The following is a 17,679-nucleotide window of genomic DNA, read 5'->3' as shown; positions in this document are numbered from 1 at the left end:
GAATCGGATACCGTTTTTTTTCCTCCCATGGTATGGATTTTTGCCCATACCACTATACCGGTCGGGCCCCTCCCCCACCCTCCGAGTGGGGGTGGTCGGGGCCATCCATCCTTCCTGTAGTGTCCGGCGGCATTCCGGGTGGAGGGTGAACCGGTCCGGGCTGTCTTTCTTCTCCGGAGGTCCTCTTCTCCACTCCGGGCAGGCTCCGGCCTAGTACGCTGCATAGACACCACTACGCCGTAACATCAGGTGCATCGCTGCGTCGCTGCGCAGCGGCGTCTATGCAGCGTTACTAGGCCGGAGCCTGCCCGGAGTGGAGAAGAGGACCCCCGGAGAAGAAGGACAGCCCGGACCGGTTCACCCTCCACCCGGAATGCCGCTGGACACTGCAGGAAGGATGGATGGCCCGGACCACCCTCCCCGGATGGTCCCAGCAGCAACTGGGAAGGTGAGTCAGGGTTCTGGGATGGACAGGGGTCTGTATAATATACTATACCTACAGTAGGCCCTCCAGCTGTTGCAAAACTACAACTCCCAGCATGCCCGGACAGCCGTTGGCTGTCCGGGCATGCTGGGAGTTGTAGTTTTGCAACAGCTGGAGGCACCCCTAGGCGCGGCGGGGGGGAGCGGTGGCGGTGATAGCTCTCAGGACCCCCGGACTGGCAGGAGGAGAGAAGCGGGTGGCGGCCTATGGCACCGCAAAAGCCACTGCAGTGCATTGATTTAAAGCGCCCGCTTTAAATCAATGATCTGCAGCGGTGTCGCGGGGGGATAAATAGCCGATAACTTATACCGGAATATAGGTATAAGTTATCGGCTATCGGCCCTAACCTCCACCGATTATCGGTATCTGCAGTAAAAAAACGATATCGGTCGATCCCTAATACTGATCATACAGAGGTAGATACTAGCAAGGGCTCTGCAGCCATTATAAGGGATTACAGTTACATTTACTGACTCACAAGTTACGTCTACTTTGATTAGAGGCCATCATGAAGACTCGTCTCCAAAGAACCTACTTTACAGACTCCTCATGTGTATGGCTGCACACATTAATAGTGCCCACTTTGTGCCTCTCTGTGCCCCTGTATATATTTCTTGACCCCCCCCCCTCTTGGTGCCTATATATATATATATATATATATATATATATATATATATTTAATGACTCCCTCTTGGTGCCCCCATAATATATTTAATGCCCGCCCCCTCCCCTCTCTGCCCCCATATACTGCTGTAGGCCCTCCACAGACATACTGCCTTCAGCCATATAGAGGATGCGGCTGCAGGCAGTATGTCTCTGTACCGGCCAGTTTCCGTGGTCCAATCACTCCTTCTCTAGTCTGGGGTCCGGATCCACTGCTATGGCCTATGGGTCATAGCCAGGGGCGGACTGACAACACTCGGGGCCCCCGGACAAAAAAAAAAAAAAAAAATTTTTTTGTTTATCTTGGTTGCTAAGACTCCGCCTCTGTGCTTCTGGGTGTCTTTCAATTTGAAGTCCATAAGATTCCTCCTGATAACTGCGCAGGGATCTATAAGGAAGCAACCAAGATAAAAAAAAAATTAAAAAAAATCCACCCCTTTAAGGCCAAATTAGCTTGGGGTAAAAGGGGGAAAATTGATAAAGAACATCACTAAACCTCCAGGCACTCAGATAGATGTGGTTCTCCTATGTACCAGCTGTGTCCATTTATTATACTCTACCCCCATAACATACAATATACAGCACAGCCCATATGACATCTGTATAGTCTTATGCCTCTTTGTAAGAAAATCATTCATTTTAACTCTTTGTAGCGTTCGAGCATTAAGAATCCTCTTCAATTTTCCTTACAGATGGTTCCTCGAAGTACTTTCTGCAAACAGGCAATTTATGCTTTGAAGAGCAGATACTTGATAATGTTTTTGAAGTGTGTGATACAGAGAAAAGAGGTAAGATCATAAGCTGATTAGATAATAGATTGGTCAGAGATATTTCTCCATGTAATTCATCAAGCGAGAAATACATATGATTAGAGGGATTATCCAGTGAACAGGTTTTTTTTTCCAAAACTATGGCCATTGTATTGAGATATAAAAAAAATAACCTTTGCTCACCTCCAGCACTGCCACCATGCCCACAGTGTCCTGCTTCGGTCCACCGATGCGATCATCTTTCTTAACTGCAGCATGACTGTATCCCCCCACCCCCGATAACCCTTCCTCTTATAGGACTCTACCTTTTATTTAGATGTTAAAGAGTACCTCTCATTAACTTGATAAAGTCAAAGGTCAGTAAAATCTGTAAAAGCAGATGTGCAGCAGAAAATACGCTAAATAGTACCGTATATACTCGAGTATAAGCCGAGTTTTTCAGCACGATTTTTCGTGCTGAAAACACCCCCCTCGGCTTATACTCGAGTGAACTCCCCCACCCGCAGTGGTCTTCAACCTGCGGACCTCCAGAGGTTTCAAAACTACAACTCCCAGCAAGCCCGGGCAGCCATCGGCTGATCAGGCTTGCTGGGATTTGTAGTTTTGAAACCTCCGGAGGTCCGCAGGTTGAAGACCACTGCGGTCTTCAACATCATCCAGCCCCCTCTCACCCCCCTTTAGTTCTGAGTACTCACCTCCGCTCGGCGCTGGTCCGGTCCTGCAGGACTGTCCGGAGAGGAGGTGGTCCGGTGGGATAGTGGTTCCGGGCTGCTATCTTCACCGGGGAGGCCTCTTCTAAGCGCTTCGGGTCACGTTGCCTTGACAACGACGCAGAGGTACGTTCATTGCCAACGTACTTCTGCGTCATTGTCAAGGCAACGCCTCTATTCCGGGCCGGAAGCGCGGGGAAGAGGCGCCCCCGGTGAAGATAGCAGCCCGGAACCACTATCCCACCGGACCACCTCCTCACCGGACAGTCCTGCAGGACCGGACCAGCGCCGAGCGGAGGTGAGTACTCAGAACTAAAGGGGGGTGAGAGGGGGCTGGTTGATGTTGAAGGCAGCAGTGGTCTTCAACCTGCGGACCTCCGGAGGTTTCAAAACTACAACTCCCAGCAAGCCCGGACAGCCGATGGCTGCCCGGGCTTGCTGGGAGTTGTAGTTTTGAAACTTCTGGAGGTCCGCAGGTTGAAGACCACTGAGGGCGGATGATGAGAAGAGGATGATGAAGGGGGGGTGTGGGATGATGACAAGAGGATGATGAAGGGGGGGTGTGGGATGATAAGGGGATGATGAAGGGGGGTGGGATGATGAAGGGGGGTGGGGATGATGACAAGGGGATGATGAAGGGGGGTGGGGATGATGACAAGGGGATGATGAAGGGGGGGGTGTGTGTGGGATGATTACAAGGGGATGATGAAGGGGGGTGGGGATGATGACAAGGGGATGATGAAGGGGGGTGGGGATGATGACAAGGGGATGATGAAGGGGGGATGTGTGGGATGATGACAAGGGGATGATGACAGGTGATGATGATGAGGGTCTGGATGATGACAGGCGGTGATGATGAGGTTGTTAATGACGGGTCTGGATGATGACAGGGGGGGATGATGTATTTCCCACCCTAGGCTTATACTCGAGTCAATAACTTTTCCTGGGATTTTGGGTTGAAATTAGGGGTCTCGGCTTATACTCGGGTCGGCTTATACTCGAGTATATACGGTAATTAATACTACAGTGTGGGCCATTTATATGGATACACCTTAATAAAATGGGAATGGTTGGGGATATTAACTTCCTGTTTGTCGCACATTAGTATATGTGAGGGGGGAAACATTTCAAGATGGGTGGTGACCATGGCGGCCATTTTGAAGTCGGACATTTTGAATCCAACTTTTGTTTTTTCAATAGGAAGAGGGTCATGTGACACATCAAGCTTATTGGGAATTTCACAAGAAAAACAATGATGTGATTGGTTTTAACGTAACTTTATTCTTTCATGAGTTATTTACATGTTTCTGACCACTTATAAAATGTGTTCAATGTGCTGCCCATTGTGTTGGATTGTCAATGCAACCCTCTTCTCCCACTCTTCACACACTGATAGCAACACCGCAGGAGAAATGCGAGCACAGACTTCCAGTATCCGTATACACTGCTATATACTACTATATACACCGCAGTAGAAATGCTAGCACAGGCTTCCAGTATCCGTATACACTGCTATATACTACTATATACACCGCAGGAGAAATGCGAGCACAGGCTTCCAGTATCCGTAGTTTCAGGTGCTGTAGAATGGGCAAAACAAAAATTGGAACAGGACCCTCAGTTTATGCAGAAGATTTTGTTCAGTGATGAGGCAAACTTTTATGTGAATGGTGAAGTTAACAAACAAAATCACCGCTATTGGTCTGACACTAACCCACATTGGATAGATCCTTCCAAGACTGTTGGAACACAAAAATTGATGGTATGGTGTAATATATGGGGTACAAAGATAGTGGGGCCATTCTTCATCAATGGTAAACTCAAGGCCACTGGATATGCGAAATTGCTACATGATGATGTGTTTCCCTCTTTATGCACTGAAGCTGGCACGTCCCCTGAGTTTTTCCAGCAAGATGGTGTACCACCACATTATGGGTGCCAGGTCCGAGCATTCCTAGATGAACAGTTTCCTGGAAAGTGGATTGGTCATCATGGGCCAGTTGAATGGCCCCCAAGGTCTCCGGATCTGACCCCCTTAGACTTTTATCTTTGGGGTCATCTGAAGGCAATTGTCTATGCTGTGAAGATACGAGATGTGCAGCAGCTGAAACTACGGATACTGGAAGCCTGTGCTAGCATTTCTCCTGCGGCATTGCTATCAGTGTGTGAAGAGTGGGAGAAGAGGGTTGCATTGACAATCCAACACAATCGGCGGCACATTGAACACATTTTATAAGTGGTCCGAAACTTGTAAATAACTCATGAAAGAATAAAGTTACATTAAAACCAAGCAGATCCTTTTTTTTTTTTTTTTTTGTGAAATTCCCAATAAGTTTGATATGTCACACGACCCTCTTCCTATTGAAAAAACATAAGTTGGATTCAAAATGTCCGACATCAAAATGGCCACCATGGTCACCACCCATCTTGAAAAGTTTCCCCCCTCACATATACTAATGTGCCACGAACAGGAAGTTAATATCACCAACCATTCCCATTTTATTAAGGTGTATCCATATAAATTGCCCACCATGTAGATCCCAGGAGGACTACAGGCTAGCACTGCAGTAGCACACAGCAACATAACACACAGCACAGATCCTGTCAGTGTGCCATCTGTGCTGCTCCTTTACTTCTCTTGGCTGTACTGTAATCCTCCTCTTCCTCCCTGGAACTCTAGTGTCTGTACATTGCTGGCTCCTCTCCCTATTGCCTGGCTGTGCAGCGTAGTCATAAAGCAAGCCTGACATGTCTTCTTGCATCCTCACTGGCATGGAGCTTTAAGCTAGCAGAGGGGTGAGTGTAATAAATGCAGCAGTCATCTTCCCTAGCAGAACTCATATGACATTTGGGAGGGGGGGAGAGGGCATTTTACTTTATAAAGGAAGGGAAATGCTGTACAGGAAGCGTGATTATCAGTGTGGTATGGGGTGTGATGCAGGGCAAATAGAATTACCCTAGGGGCAGATGGCATTAACCCCTTGTATTCGTGACACCAGGGAGGGGTTTATCCTCAATACCACCCGAAGGTATACCGCTGGATCCTGGGCTAGGGATGTGGGCAATAATGACACCGACGCCAAGTTATGGATAACGGTAGCTTTACTGAGTGGCAGATGGAACAGTCTATATAGTTCAGCCAGGGCCCACAGAGGTGACTAGTGACTTCAGAGACCTCAAGGGCTTGCTGGGACTTGCAGTAGATTTGGACAATTTTAGTGCAGGCCACTCCGACTTGACAATAGATGACTGTGACTGACTTGACTTGAGACTGACAATGCTGTGGTTGTAGTTTACTTGTAGAATTGTGTCTGCTAGACTGACTTGAGGCCTCCTACGCAACTCAGCAGAAAGAGCAGAACTCCATGAGAGAGAAGAGACTCCTCCCAGGGGAACCTCTGGTGGGGTCCCATAGGTAACCCTTAGGTTACATGGTCACTGATACCTCCTGGGTTACACTCACATGACAACTGGTAATCATGGTAAACTGGTAATCACATGTTAACATTCTTAAAGCTATAACATCCTTATATACAATATAATGCAGGCAGAACAACATATTCATTAGGGGACAGGTGCAAGGGAGGCCCAGGAGACACTGTAAGGAGGCTGCCTGACAGCGCAGCAAGGGTACGGGGATACAACTCCCGTACTGGGCCACCACATCAGCAACACATACTTTATAGCAGTATTTCTCAACCAGTGTGCCTCCAGCTGTTGCAAAACTACAACTAGTACAACTAGACATGCTGATAGTTGTAGTTTTGCAACATCTGGAGGTGCGTTCGTTGGGAAACATTGCTTTATAGTGTATAGTGCTTTCCTCACCCCCATACTTATTTCCTGACCCCCATAGTGTATACCCTCCTCACTCCATACTATATTGTTTGTTTATCCCTTCCTCGCCCCCCCCTTCCTTTAATAGTTCCTCCCCTAGTTCTTTATAATGTATCCCTTCCTCACCCCATAATTTATAGTGTATCCCTTCCTCACCTTCATCCTTTATAACAGGCCTTTCCAAACTGAGTGCTGCGAAACACTAGTCCCGTAACAGCAGCAGCCACTACTGTTCACTGGTCACGATGCCAACTGCTTGTTTAAGAGCTGCAGCACAGGTGGCAGCCACTTTAAATCAGTGAGCAGCGGCAGCTGCCGGCACTGCCAAGTGACACCCTTGACGTCACGCTGCGGAAGGAAGCCGCTCATCAGTGCAGCACAGAGGAAGCCGGACCCACCGAGACTCTGAGCCACTGCACCTAAGCCTGCCGGCACACAGGACAGGTGAGAAGTGCACATCAGGGGATCAGAGGAGGGGGAATGATGTAACATAGGGGGTGATAAGGGCAGGGAGGGAACTGAAATAGCACAGAGGGGAATAAATAGGCACAGGGGGACCAGATTGGAGGGGAGATGATGTGGCACAGGGGTTGATAAGGGGGAGGATTCAAATGGCACAGGGGATCAGAGGGGGAATGATGTGGCACAGGGGGTGATAAAGGGGGGTATTGAAATGGCACAGGGGGGGATAAGATAGGGAATCATGTGGCACAGGGGGGATCAGGAGAGGAGGATCAGAGGAGAAATGTGGCACAGGGGGTGATAAAGGGGAGTTAAAATGCTACAGGGAGATCAAGAGAAGGGATGAAATGGAACAGGGGAGGATCAAGAGGGGTCATGTGGCACAGAGGGTGATAAAGGGGGGAATCAAATGGCACAGGAGGGATCAAAAGGGGGAATGATGTGGCTCAGGGGGGTTTTAGGGAAGGAATGAATTGGCATTGGGGGATCAAGAGTGGGAATGAAGGGTCAGGGGGGGGGAAGAGGGTGAATTAGATGGCAGATGGAGAATGAAGGGAGGAATGAAATGGCACAGGTTGATTACAGGAAACTGAATAGTATCACAAATAAAGACGCTTATCCTATGCCAAGGATCGAGGAGTCACTCACAGCCCTCGGGTCGGCTGCTTACTTCTTCACCCTGGACTTAACCAGTGGATATTGGCAAGTGTCCATGGCCGTGGAGGATCCAGAGAAGACTGCCTTCGTGACACCCATGGGACAGTTCGAGTTTTAAAGTATGCCGCTTGGGCTGTGCAATGCCCCTGCTATGTTCCAGCATCTGATGGAAAGGTGCCTGGGCCATCTGAATTTTCAAAGTGTCCTATTGTACCTGGATGATGTCATAGTGTATTCCAAGTCCTACCAGGAACATCTCAATCATCTGTCAGACATCTTCCAAGTCTTAATCAAGCATGGATTAAAGATAAAACCGTCCAAGTGTCACCTGCTCAAGCCTTAGGTCCTTAACTTAATGTTGTCAGTGCAGAAGGGGTCCAGCCCAATCCCAAAAAGGTGGAAGCTGTCAAGAACTGGCTAACCCTGCACATGGTGAAAGATGTCAGGAGCTTCCTGGGATTTGCCGGCTACTACCGCCGCTTCATTCCCCACTCCGCCCAGATTGCAGAACCCCTCACAGCTCTCTTACGAGGTATGAGAAGGAGAACTACAATGGAAGACTACCTATTGAATGGGCCAAAGAGCGAGAACCTGCATTCCAAGCTCCTAAACCTCTGTTGACGGAGCCACCCATCTTGGCGTATCCAGACTACAGTCAGCCGTTTCAGCTGTATACTGATGCCAGCTTCGAGGGTCTGGTAGCTGTCCTGTCTCAAGTCCAGGACGGACAAGAGCGAGTAATTGCCTATGCCAGTCGCAACCTCTGAGGAGCAGAAAAGAACGATGCCAATTACAGCTCGTTCAAGTTGGAACTTCTCGCCCTGGTGTGGGCCGTGACCGAAAAATTCAAAGACTATTTGGCTGCCACGCCATTTACTGTCTACCCGGACAATAACCCATTGGCCCACCTGAACACTGCCAAGTTGGGTGCCATTGAACAACGATGAGCTTCAAGACTAGCCAGTTACAGTTTCACCATCAAATACAGAAGTGGCAAGTCAAATGTCAATGCCGATGTACTGTCTCGGAAGACACCTGGCGAAGAACCACCTGTCAAAGACATGTGGCAAGACGTGGAGATGCCCCTATTTTGTAAGCAGTTCGTGAACCAGAATGTTGTGACTGCCCTCATGGATGGTGAACCCAGGTCCGAAAATGTTAAGGAAGACCTATTCACCTGGAAGACTCTTCAAGACAAAAGTTGAGTCATGGGGCATCTGTTGGACTACCTTCTGGAGAAAAAGGTGCCAACCCGTCTATGCCGGGCCCAGTGTGGCGACGAGTTGAAACGTCTGTGGTGACAGAGGAAACAACTGTTTGTGCACAAAGGACTGTTGTACCACAATTCTTTGGATCCGGTCCTCAACGCATGACCATGACCAGTCGGGACAATTTGGAGTCCTTAAGACCGAAGCTACTGTCAGGCGGAGATTCTATTGGATCAGAATGCAGAGTGACATTGAGAAATGGTGCAGTGAATGTACAGTCTTTAACGTCACCAACAATGTGCGCAAGGACGCAAGAGCACCCCTCCATCCAGACTGAAGGGCCCAACCAGTTGGTCATGCTAGACCACGTCAAATTGTCTCCTACCCAGTCCGGGTATACTTATGTTCTTACCATGGTGGATCATTACTCTAAATGGGTTGTAGTTGTACCTGTCAAAGATCTCACAGCCAAGACAGTGGCCCACATGTTCTACTCCAATTGGGTGCCAACCCTTGGGTGTCCGGAGGCCTTCGAGGCCAACTCTTCCAAGAGTTATGTCAATTCCATGCCTGTAAGAATCTCCGGACTACCGCTTACCATCCCCAGGGAAACGGGCTATGTGAGCATATCAATCAATTCTTTATCAACATGTTGCGAGCAGCCTCTGTGTCAAGTCACGAAGAGTGGCCCGGCTGCTGCCCGAATTACTGGACATATATATCAACACAGTCCCTTTTTCTATAGTAGTGTTGAGCGGCATAGGCCATATTCGAATTTGCGATATTTCACGAATATATGGACGAATATTCATCATATATTCGCTAAATTCGCATATTCATAATATTCACGTTTTTTTTCGCATATGTGAAAATTCGCATATGTAAAATTTATGAACTTTATAGCAAGTATACCAGTGTAACTTGATAGAAATAGCAGAAGGGAGGGATCAATATTCACAAATATTCGCATATACGAATATTCGCATATACGAATATTCGCATATGCGAATATTCGCCCGGCGGTCTCACACAGTAGTATTAGAGCCTTCTTTAGACCACACAAGCTAGAAGCAGAGAGGGATGATCACTGTGATGTGTACTATGGAAAAAAAAGCGCATATTCATAATTTCGAATATACAGTGCTATATTCGCGAATATTCGCAAATAAAATTCGAATTGCGAATATTCGCGAGCAACACTATTCTATAGTATACCCCTTTCTACTTGATAATGGGGCAACATGGGCAGCTGCCTAAAGACCAGACATTTGGGCTCCAGGCCCCGTTCAACAACTCTCCACAAGCCTCCCTAGAATGGGTGTCTGACCACCAGAAAAGGTTCCAAGAAGCCAAAGAAATTGTCAGCAAAAAGATGGGCGAGGAGCAACAGAGACAACAAGAGGACTATAACGGTCATGCCTCTGCCAAACAACTTCAATTGGGCAATAAAGTCTGGCTACGGAAGTTTCTGAGGACCAACAAGCTAAATTCTATCTGGGAGACAGAACCGTACATGGTGACGGCCATACCCTATCCAGAGTCTGATGTCTACGAAGTTCAAAAACCTGTTTATGAGCCACAAGTCGTTCACCGGAATTGAATCAAGTTATGTCTCAAAGAAGATCTACCAGTGCTCCCAGCACCGCCTCCTCCAGCTTTCAGACCTGCGAGAGAGTATGTCCCGGGCGAGGAAATCCACCCATCTATGGATTTCCCCATGTTTTCTCCAAATCAGCCTGCAATCTTCTGTGTCTTACCAACCCCGAGGCTGGTTCAACCCACATTAGTCTCAACACCAGTCCCAGTCTTGTCACTGTTGGCTCCAGCCTATACACCAGTCTCCACAGTGCCAACCCTGTCACCAGCCTCTCCAGCACAGCTGCCATCGACTCTGAGTCCAGCCAGTCCTGAACTAATACCAGCTCCTGAGTTTCCAGCTGCAGCTCCAGAAGTCCCAAGAGCTCCAGAAATCTCAAGAGTTCCAGATTCTCCAGAGGTGGTGTTGCGCAGATCCCAAAGGTTGACGCAAGGACAACTACCAGCTAGGTACTGTATAAGTTGTCAGTATAACACATAGTCTAATTCAGTCAGCTTACATAACATATTATATAAGCTAGTCAAATGCCTAGTTAGGACTGTATCGAACATGAACATTTCCAGTCCATAATTCACCTGTTTAACACTTTTCCTGTCCACGTGTACAGGGTACTCTCCTGGCCAGAGGGTTCCCCTGAAAATATAAATAAAGCACGTAGAGCGACAGAGTTGCTGTATATAAAGGTAACACTGGTATGTTATATAAAAACATGTATAGAGTTCTTGGAGAAGTGTTTAGTGCCAAGGGGCCCCAGTAGCTAAGGCATCAGGTAGAGAGCCTCAGGCAGCCTGATCTGATTCTAGTATATTGTATACTGAATCCCACATGTTTATGTCCCGTTTTTGAAAGGAACATGTATGGACGTTTTCACAAAAATGCTACATGGACTTGTCTCAGTTCTTTTTATTCAGACCTGTGAAGGACATTTGACAATAATGCAGCAGGAACTCTCAGTCTAGGCCCCAGTGGCCACTTCCAGTTGTCTGCCCTCCAGGACTGGGCACCAAGGATGGCTGTGTTTAAGAGGGGGAGGTTGTGGTAGCCCAGTACGGGACTGGTTACTACGTACCCTTGCTGCCCTGTCAGGCAGCCTCCCTGCAGTGTCCCTTTGGGCCTCCCCTGCATCTGTTCTACTGTAATTGTATATTATCTCCTATGTTATGTATATAAGAATGTTGTATCTTTAAGAAAGGTTAACATGTGAGTTGTCATGTGATTGTTACCCAGGAGGTATCAGTGACCAGGTGACTTAAAGGGGTACTCCCGTGGAAAACTTTTTTTTTTAAATCAACTGGTACCAGAAAGTTAAACATATTTGTAAATTACTTCTATTAAAACATCTTAATCTTTCCACTACTTATTAGCTTCTGAATACTACAGAGGAAATGTTTTTCTTTTTGGAACACAGAGCTCTCTGCTGACATCATGACCACAGTGCTCTCTGCTGACATCTCTGTCCATTTTAGGAACTGTCCAGAGCAGCATATGTTTGCTATGGGGATTTTCTCCTACTCAGGACAGTTCTTAAAATGGACAGATATGTCAACAGAGAGCACTGTGGTCATGATGTCAGCAGAGAACTCTGTGTTCCAAAAAGAAAACCATTTCCTCTGTAGTATTCAGCAGCTAATAAGTACTGGAAGGATTACAATTTTTTAATAGAAGTAATTTACAAATCTGTTTAACTTTCTGGCACCAGTTGATAAAAAAAAAAAAAAGTTTTCCACGGGAGTACCCCTTTAAGGGTGACCAATGGGACCCCACCAGAGTCTCCCCCATAAATGCCCTGGGAGTCTCCTCTTTCTCTTAGTCCCTGAGTCTTTGCTTAGGTGCAGTCGAGCCTAAAAGTGTGTCTGGAGTCATAGGAGGCCTCAAGTCAAGTCTGCAGCCACAAGCTACAAGTCTACAAGTAAGCTAAAGTCCCAGCTTAGTCTGTCTCCAGTCAAGTCAAGTCAAGTTACTGTCATCTATTGTCAAGTCAACGTGGCCTGCACTAAATTGTGCAAAACCACTGCAAGTCTCAACAAGCCCTTAAGGTCTCTGAAGTCACTGGTCACCTCTGTGCGCCTGGCTACACTATATAGACTGTACCATCTGTCACTCAGTAAAGCTACCATTGTCTGTAACTTGGCGTCAGAGTCATTGTTGCCCAGGATCCAGTGGTATACCTTCAGGTGGATAAACCACACCCTGGCATCATGAAAACAAGGGTTTAATGCATCTGCCCCTAGGGTAATTCCATCTGCCCTGCATCTCACACCCCATACCACAAATGCTTGTATGCTTGAGTGGGGTATACAATATGGTAAATACGTACTAAGTTAAAATGCTCATAAACATTAGATTAACATTGGAAGACCTTGGCAATTACAGAGGAATCTGCCCTAAATCTAATATATATGGGAAGTACCTAACAACCAGTGATGTTGCAAGAAAAGACAATTCTTTCTTGTACTGAGAGATAGGCAGCTGGTGAATACGTGCTATATCTTGTACATGCCTAGCGTTAGGAGCATCAAGTCAGGCCACAGTTAACATTTTGCTCTGGATTATAAATCCTAGCAGAGTGACTCTGTTGCTCCTTTTAGGTAATTTTTGGTGGTTTACTCAGATAACTCACACATCGCTTCTCTGGCAGAAGAGTAGACCTAACTTTCTCTGTTTTATAAACCTTGGTAAATGCTGCTCATCTGGAAATGATCAGCCTGACCTTGCTGCATATGATCTGTGAATGACGTAAACGTGTCTACATGTTTAGCTGCCTACCCAATCTACTGTATTGGAGGGACAATAAGACAAGCCAACATAGGCTGTGTATATTCTGTATGGCTGAAGCATTGTTCTAATATATATATATATATATATATATATATATATATATATATATATATATAGTTATGCCGTAGATTGAAAACCAGATTTGAAATGTAATACATTTTTGTACATTATATTTTCAATATGTAGTATGTGGCATAAGAAAACCTGTAGTAAAGCTTCAAAGTATAAAAGGATACATTCACAATTACTAGAATTGTTGGACAATTTGTCTATAGATGTAAAAGCCGTAGTGGAATAAAGTAAAAGTAAAAACTGTGAAATCTCATTCACACGTATTGTAAACTTTCTTTGGAAAAAGACTTACAGTGCAGAAGTCAAGAACAATGATTTTTCACTACTTTCCTTAATGGGGGAATTAAAAAACTAAAATTAAAGGGAAACTATCAGCAAGTTAGAGCATGCTAGGCTGCTTATATACCGTGGCAGTGTGGCAAGGAAAGGGTGTATTTCCCTTGCTAACTCTGGAGAATCCTCCACCTGTGGCCTGATTAATGAGGTATCAGGAAGGGGAAGTGTGTTTAAAAGGAAAGGAAACAGAATAGTTGGGGTTCTCCCTGGGAAACAGCATGTCGCTGTAGGGGGAGACACTCGGGCCCTGTTGAGGAAGCACACAGCTGGAATCTGTGAGTGGCCCCAAGTGACAGTGTGAACTGTGAATAAAACAGGTTGCAGGGGCACATGTTTTATGCTGGCTGAGGGTAGCTCACCAGTTAGTAGTCAGGGCATGCTTACATGTGTAGTCAGTGACCAGACGGTCTAGGACTTTGGTTTTGTTCCTGATTCATGTTTTGTTTTACCTGCAACCTGTGTAAATAAAGCTGGTGAGGTGCCAGACTTGTATGCAGAACGGTTGTTTGGCGAGTTATTTCGAGGAAATGTGTCACGTGGCAAGTGACCAGGACGATCCCAGAGCTAATCCCCAAGGAGGAATCCTTACAATTGTCTAATAGTGCATGTTTTACTAATCGTGAAGCTACCTTTAATATTTATATCCTGTGTGCCATTTTTCTATAAAAATGTATGTTTTAAATATGCAAATTAGGGTGTGTAGTACACTGGGGGAGTCTTTAACCCTAGGTGCACTGATAAGCCTCCCCACTCCTGTAACAATGCTTCCTTTTGCATATTTATCATGATTCTTTGTGTTCTGGCTTTTCCTGTGGATTGCATGCAGATCTGCAGCAAAATCTGCATATGTGGAAAATTGTAAAAAAAATTATACTTATCTTGCTGATCCTCTAGTGCACCATTAATGAGGCTTTCCATGTCTCCTGCTAGATCACAGGCTGCAGTAGTCACATCATTTCTGTCATATTTCCCACAGATTAAGTTTATCTAATAACTTTGTTTTAGTTCTGTAATGATCAGTGCCTCTTAGATCTAGTTGTGCACATAAAATGTCCCCTTATTAGCTGCTGAATTTTTCCACCCTTAAAGAGAATCTTACAGATAGTTCACTCGCACTAAACTCAGTATACTGGGTTATAATGCGGGTGAACAGCCATAAAATAAGGGGTTACTTACTAAAATCCATGCCTTCTGTGCAGAATTATCCTTGTAAATTGATTTATTCCTAATGCACCCCAGCATGCATTGGAGGCGGGGAACCGGCTGGCTCCCCTGCCTCATCTATATGCACTCCCTGGCCCACCCCCAGATTCATTATTCAAATTCTCCACTCTCATGTCACTTGTATGTGAGAGCCAACAAGGGGAAGGTTAAAGCCCTGCTCTATAAGCAGAGCGCAGGCACCACTAGCTCCCTACATCCGGAAGTTGGGTGTAACAAGGCTTCAGTGGCACATAGAGACGCGCTCACCTCCCAGTGATGTCAGAATGAAGAATTTAAATGAGCTGGGGTGGGCCGGGGAGCTCAGCAAGCGGGCTCCCCACCTCCAATGCGCGCTGGGGAATAAATCAATTTACAAGTCTAACTCTGCACAGAAGGCACAGATTTCATTGAGTAACCCCTTATTTTACAGCTGTTCACCCGCACTGTAACCCAGTGTACTTGGTTTGGTGTGGGTGAACTAGCTATCAGATTCTCTTTAACAAAAATATCTGCTTGTTTCCTTTTCTATCTCCTTTCTTTTAGCATGTTCCCCAGTCCTTGTTGTACACATGTACATCACTGCCATTTTCTACCTGGTTAGGATGTGAACATTGATTTGCATCTAACCAAGGGCAGAAAACAGGCAGATGTTGTCATAATCTGCCAGTTGTGCAGCCTCAGCCTGTAGGCCTAAAGGCTTAGTTTATTGTTCTTGAGCCAGTGATGCATAGTTGATATTTAATATAATATATCATATACTTATGCAATGAGTCTATCTATTTAAAGGAATGGTGCCAGCTTTCCAGATCATTGAATACTTGAAGAGTGTGACAGACCCCAGTCGTGATGGAAAACGGCTTCGGTGCCTGAGTCACATTTTGGACCCACATAGTCAGAGTATCCTAGTTGATCGAATGACATTTCATAAGGCCATGTCCAAGTGGATTGAAAGCTGTTGGATAGAAAGGTTTGACATAGTAATATTAAACATGAAGGGGCTCAGTGTATACTTTAAAAAATTGTTACATTACATTTACCTCATAGAGTGAAGAACATTTCAAGACAATGTACCACTACAATAAGGGGCATTTATATAAAATCTTCGATAGTTCTTATGTAAAGGAGGAAATCTGACACCTTGTTCACTCGCACTAAACCCAATACACAGAGTTATAGTGTGGGAGAACGGATTCAAATGATGTATTACTCACGTGGATCCATGGTTGGCTTACGAAGAGACACACTGTATTAAGGTCTGTTGCTAATATGTTAATTAACCCCCTTTGCGTAATGGAGGCAGGAACTGGTGTTCTGAGCTTCTCTGCCTCCGCCCTCTCAGCTCACATATGCCCGCACGCCTCATAAATATTCATATAGTCTTCACCCATGTAAAGTACAAGGTGGACCGGCATATGCAAGCAGAGAGGATCGAGGCAGGGAAGCTCAGAACACCGACTCCTGCCTCATTTGCGCTAAAGGGGTTAATGAGTCTATAAGCAACAAACCCTAATACAATGAGTATCTCTGGATCTGGGTGACTAATACATCATTTAAATCTTGTTCACCCACACTATAACCGTGTGTATTGGGTTTAGTGTGGTGAACCAGGTGTCAGATTCACTGTAAAGAGCCCAGGGTGTAAATATAAGTCTTTTTAGTTTCTTCAATGCAGAAACTTGATGCAGATTTATCAAAGCTGTATGTCCATTTTTTGGCATACAAAAGTTGCAAATGTTTCCGTCTTCTGCCTTTCTACACCCCCCCCCCCCCCCCCGGGAAAAAGTGGGTGGGCTTAGTGGCTTAGTGGGAGAGGTGTGGACCACTATGGCTCAGCAGATTTATCATTATTTACACCAGAAATTAGGCCAGTACTGTCTTTTTTTTTTTTAAGTTAAACATAATAGTTTTTCTATTCTAGAATCATTTTGTATAATATAGTAGCAATTATAATTAATTAAACTAATAAAAAAAATACTAATAATTGTAAATTCAACAACCCCTTCAAGATAGGCTGGCTCTTTAGACTATCAATCTGGATTATAAACCATACCCTGCAGAAATAGCATTACTATTGTAATTTTAGGAATGGTGGTTTTATAAAAACATATCGCTAGTGGGTACTGCAGGGGTCAGTTCTGGACCCTGTTCTTTCTAATATATTTATAAATGACCTTTTAGAGGGATTGTATAGTAAAGTTTTAATCTTTACATAATAGAGGACAGAGCACTGTATATAGTAGATAACACAATAGAGGACAGTGCACTGTTACAAATGGATCTGGATAGGCTGGCGATATGGGCTGGGAAGTGGCAAATAAAGTTCAACACTGATAAATGTAAGGTAATGCTCATGGGGGGGGGGGGGGATCCAGGCTAGTAATATGGGAATATGTATTGGTAAAATACTGGGAACAACTGACATGGAAAAGGACTTAGGAGTTTAGTTAACAGTACCTGTAGCAACCAGCATCAGGTAGCTTCTGCCAAGGCAAATAGAATCATGGGGTACATTAAAAGGGACATAGATCCCCACGACAAGGAAATAATTCTACCGCTGTACAAATCACTAGTCAGACCTCACATAGAAAACTGTGTACAGCACTGGGCACCGGTGTACAATAAAGATATAGTGGAGCTGGAGATTATTCAAAGAGGGGCAACCAAAGTAATATTTCAAATAGTGTTGAGCTGCATAGGCCATATTCTAATTTGCGATATTTCGTGAATATATGGACGAATATTCGTCATATATTCGCAAAACTCGCAATATTCGCTGCCTTTTTTTACTATGCGCCATAAAATTTGCATGCGAATTCACCATAAAATTTTCATGCGCAATATCACATGATAAAAGAGCTAAAAGAAGGGAGGTATCAATATGTGCGAAAATTCGCATATGCAA

At 45.4% G+C, this 17,679-nt stretch overlaps 2 protein-coding genes across 5 annotated transcripts in view; both read left to right on the top strand.

The window, feature by feature from the left end:
• KASH5 (KASH domain containing 5) overlaps positions 1–17,679 on the top strand; it is a 250,514-nt gene that overhangs the window by 8,498 nt on the left and 224,337 nt on the right. For all 4 annotated transcript variants that reach the window (XM_056541654.1, XM_056541656.1, XM_056541652.1 and 1 more), the window contains exons 3-4: positions 1,840–1,935; positions 15,564–15,744. In XM_056541654.1, the coding sequence (XP_056397629.1) occupies positions 1,840–1,935; positions 15,564–15,744 (277 nt within the window). The remainder of the gene's footprint in view (positions 1–1,839; positions 1,936–15,563; positions 15,745–17,679) is intronic.
• On the top strand, positions 10,333–12,295 carry LOC130293180 (uncharacterized). The gene is made up of 2 exons (XM_056541661.1): positions 10,333–10,837; positions 12,218–12,295. The coding sequence occupies exons 1-2, from the start codon at positions 10,497–10,499 to the stop codon at positions 12,231–12,233; spliced, it is 357 nt and encodes a 118-aa protein (XP_056397636.1). The 5' UTR covers positions 10,333–10,496; the 3' UTR covers positions 12,234–12,295.

This window comes from Hyla sarda, chromosome 10 (genome assembly GCF_029499605.1).
Source record: "Hyla sarda isolate aHylSar1 chromosome 10, aHylSar1.hap1, whole genome shotgun sequence".
Taxonomy (NCBI): domain Eukaryota; kingdom Metazoa; phylum Chordata; class Amphibia; order Anura; family Hylidae; genus Hyla; species Hyla sarda.
Note: the sequence above shows the minus strand (reverse complement) of the source record. Positions and strands in the feature narration are given on the sequence as shown.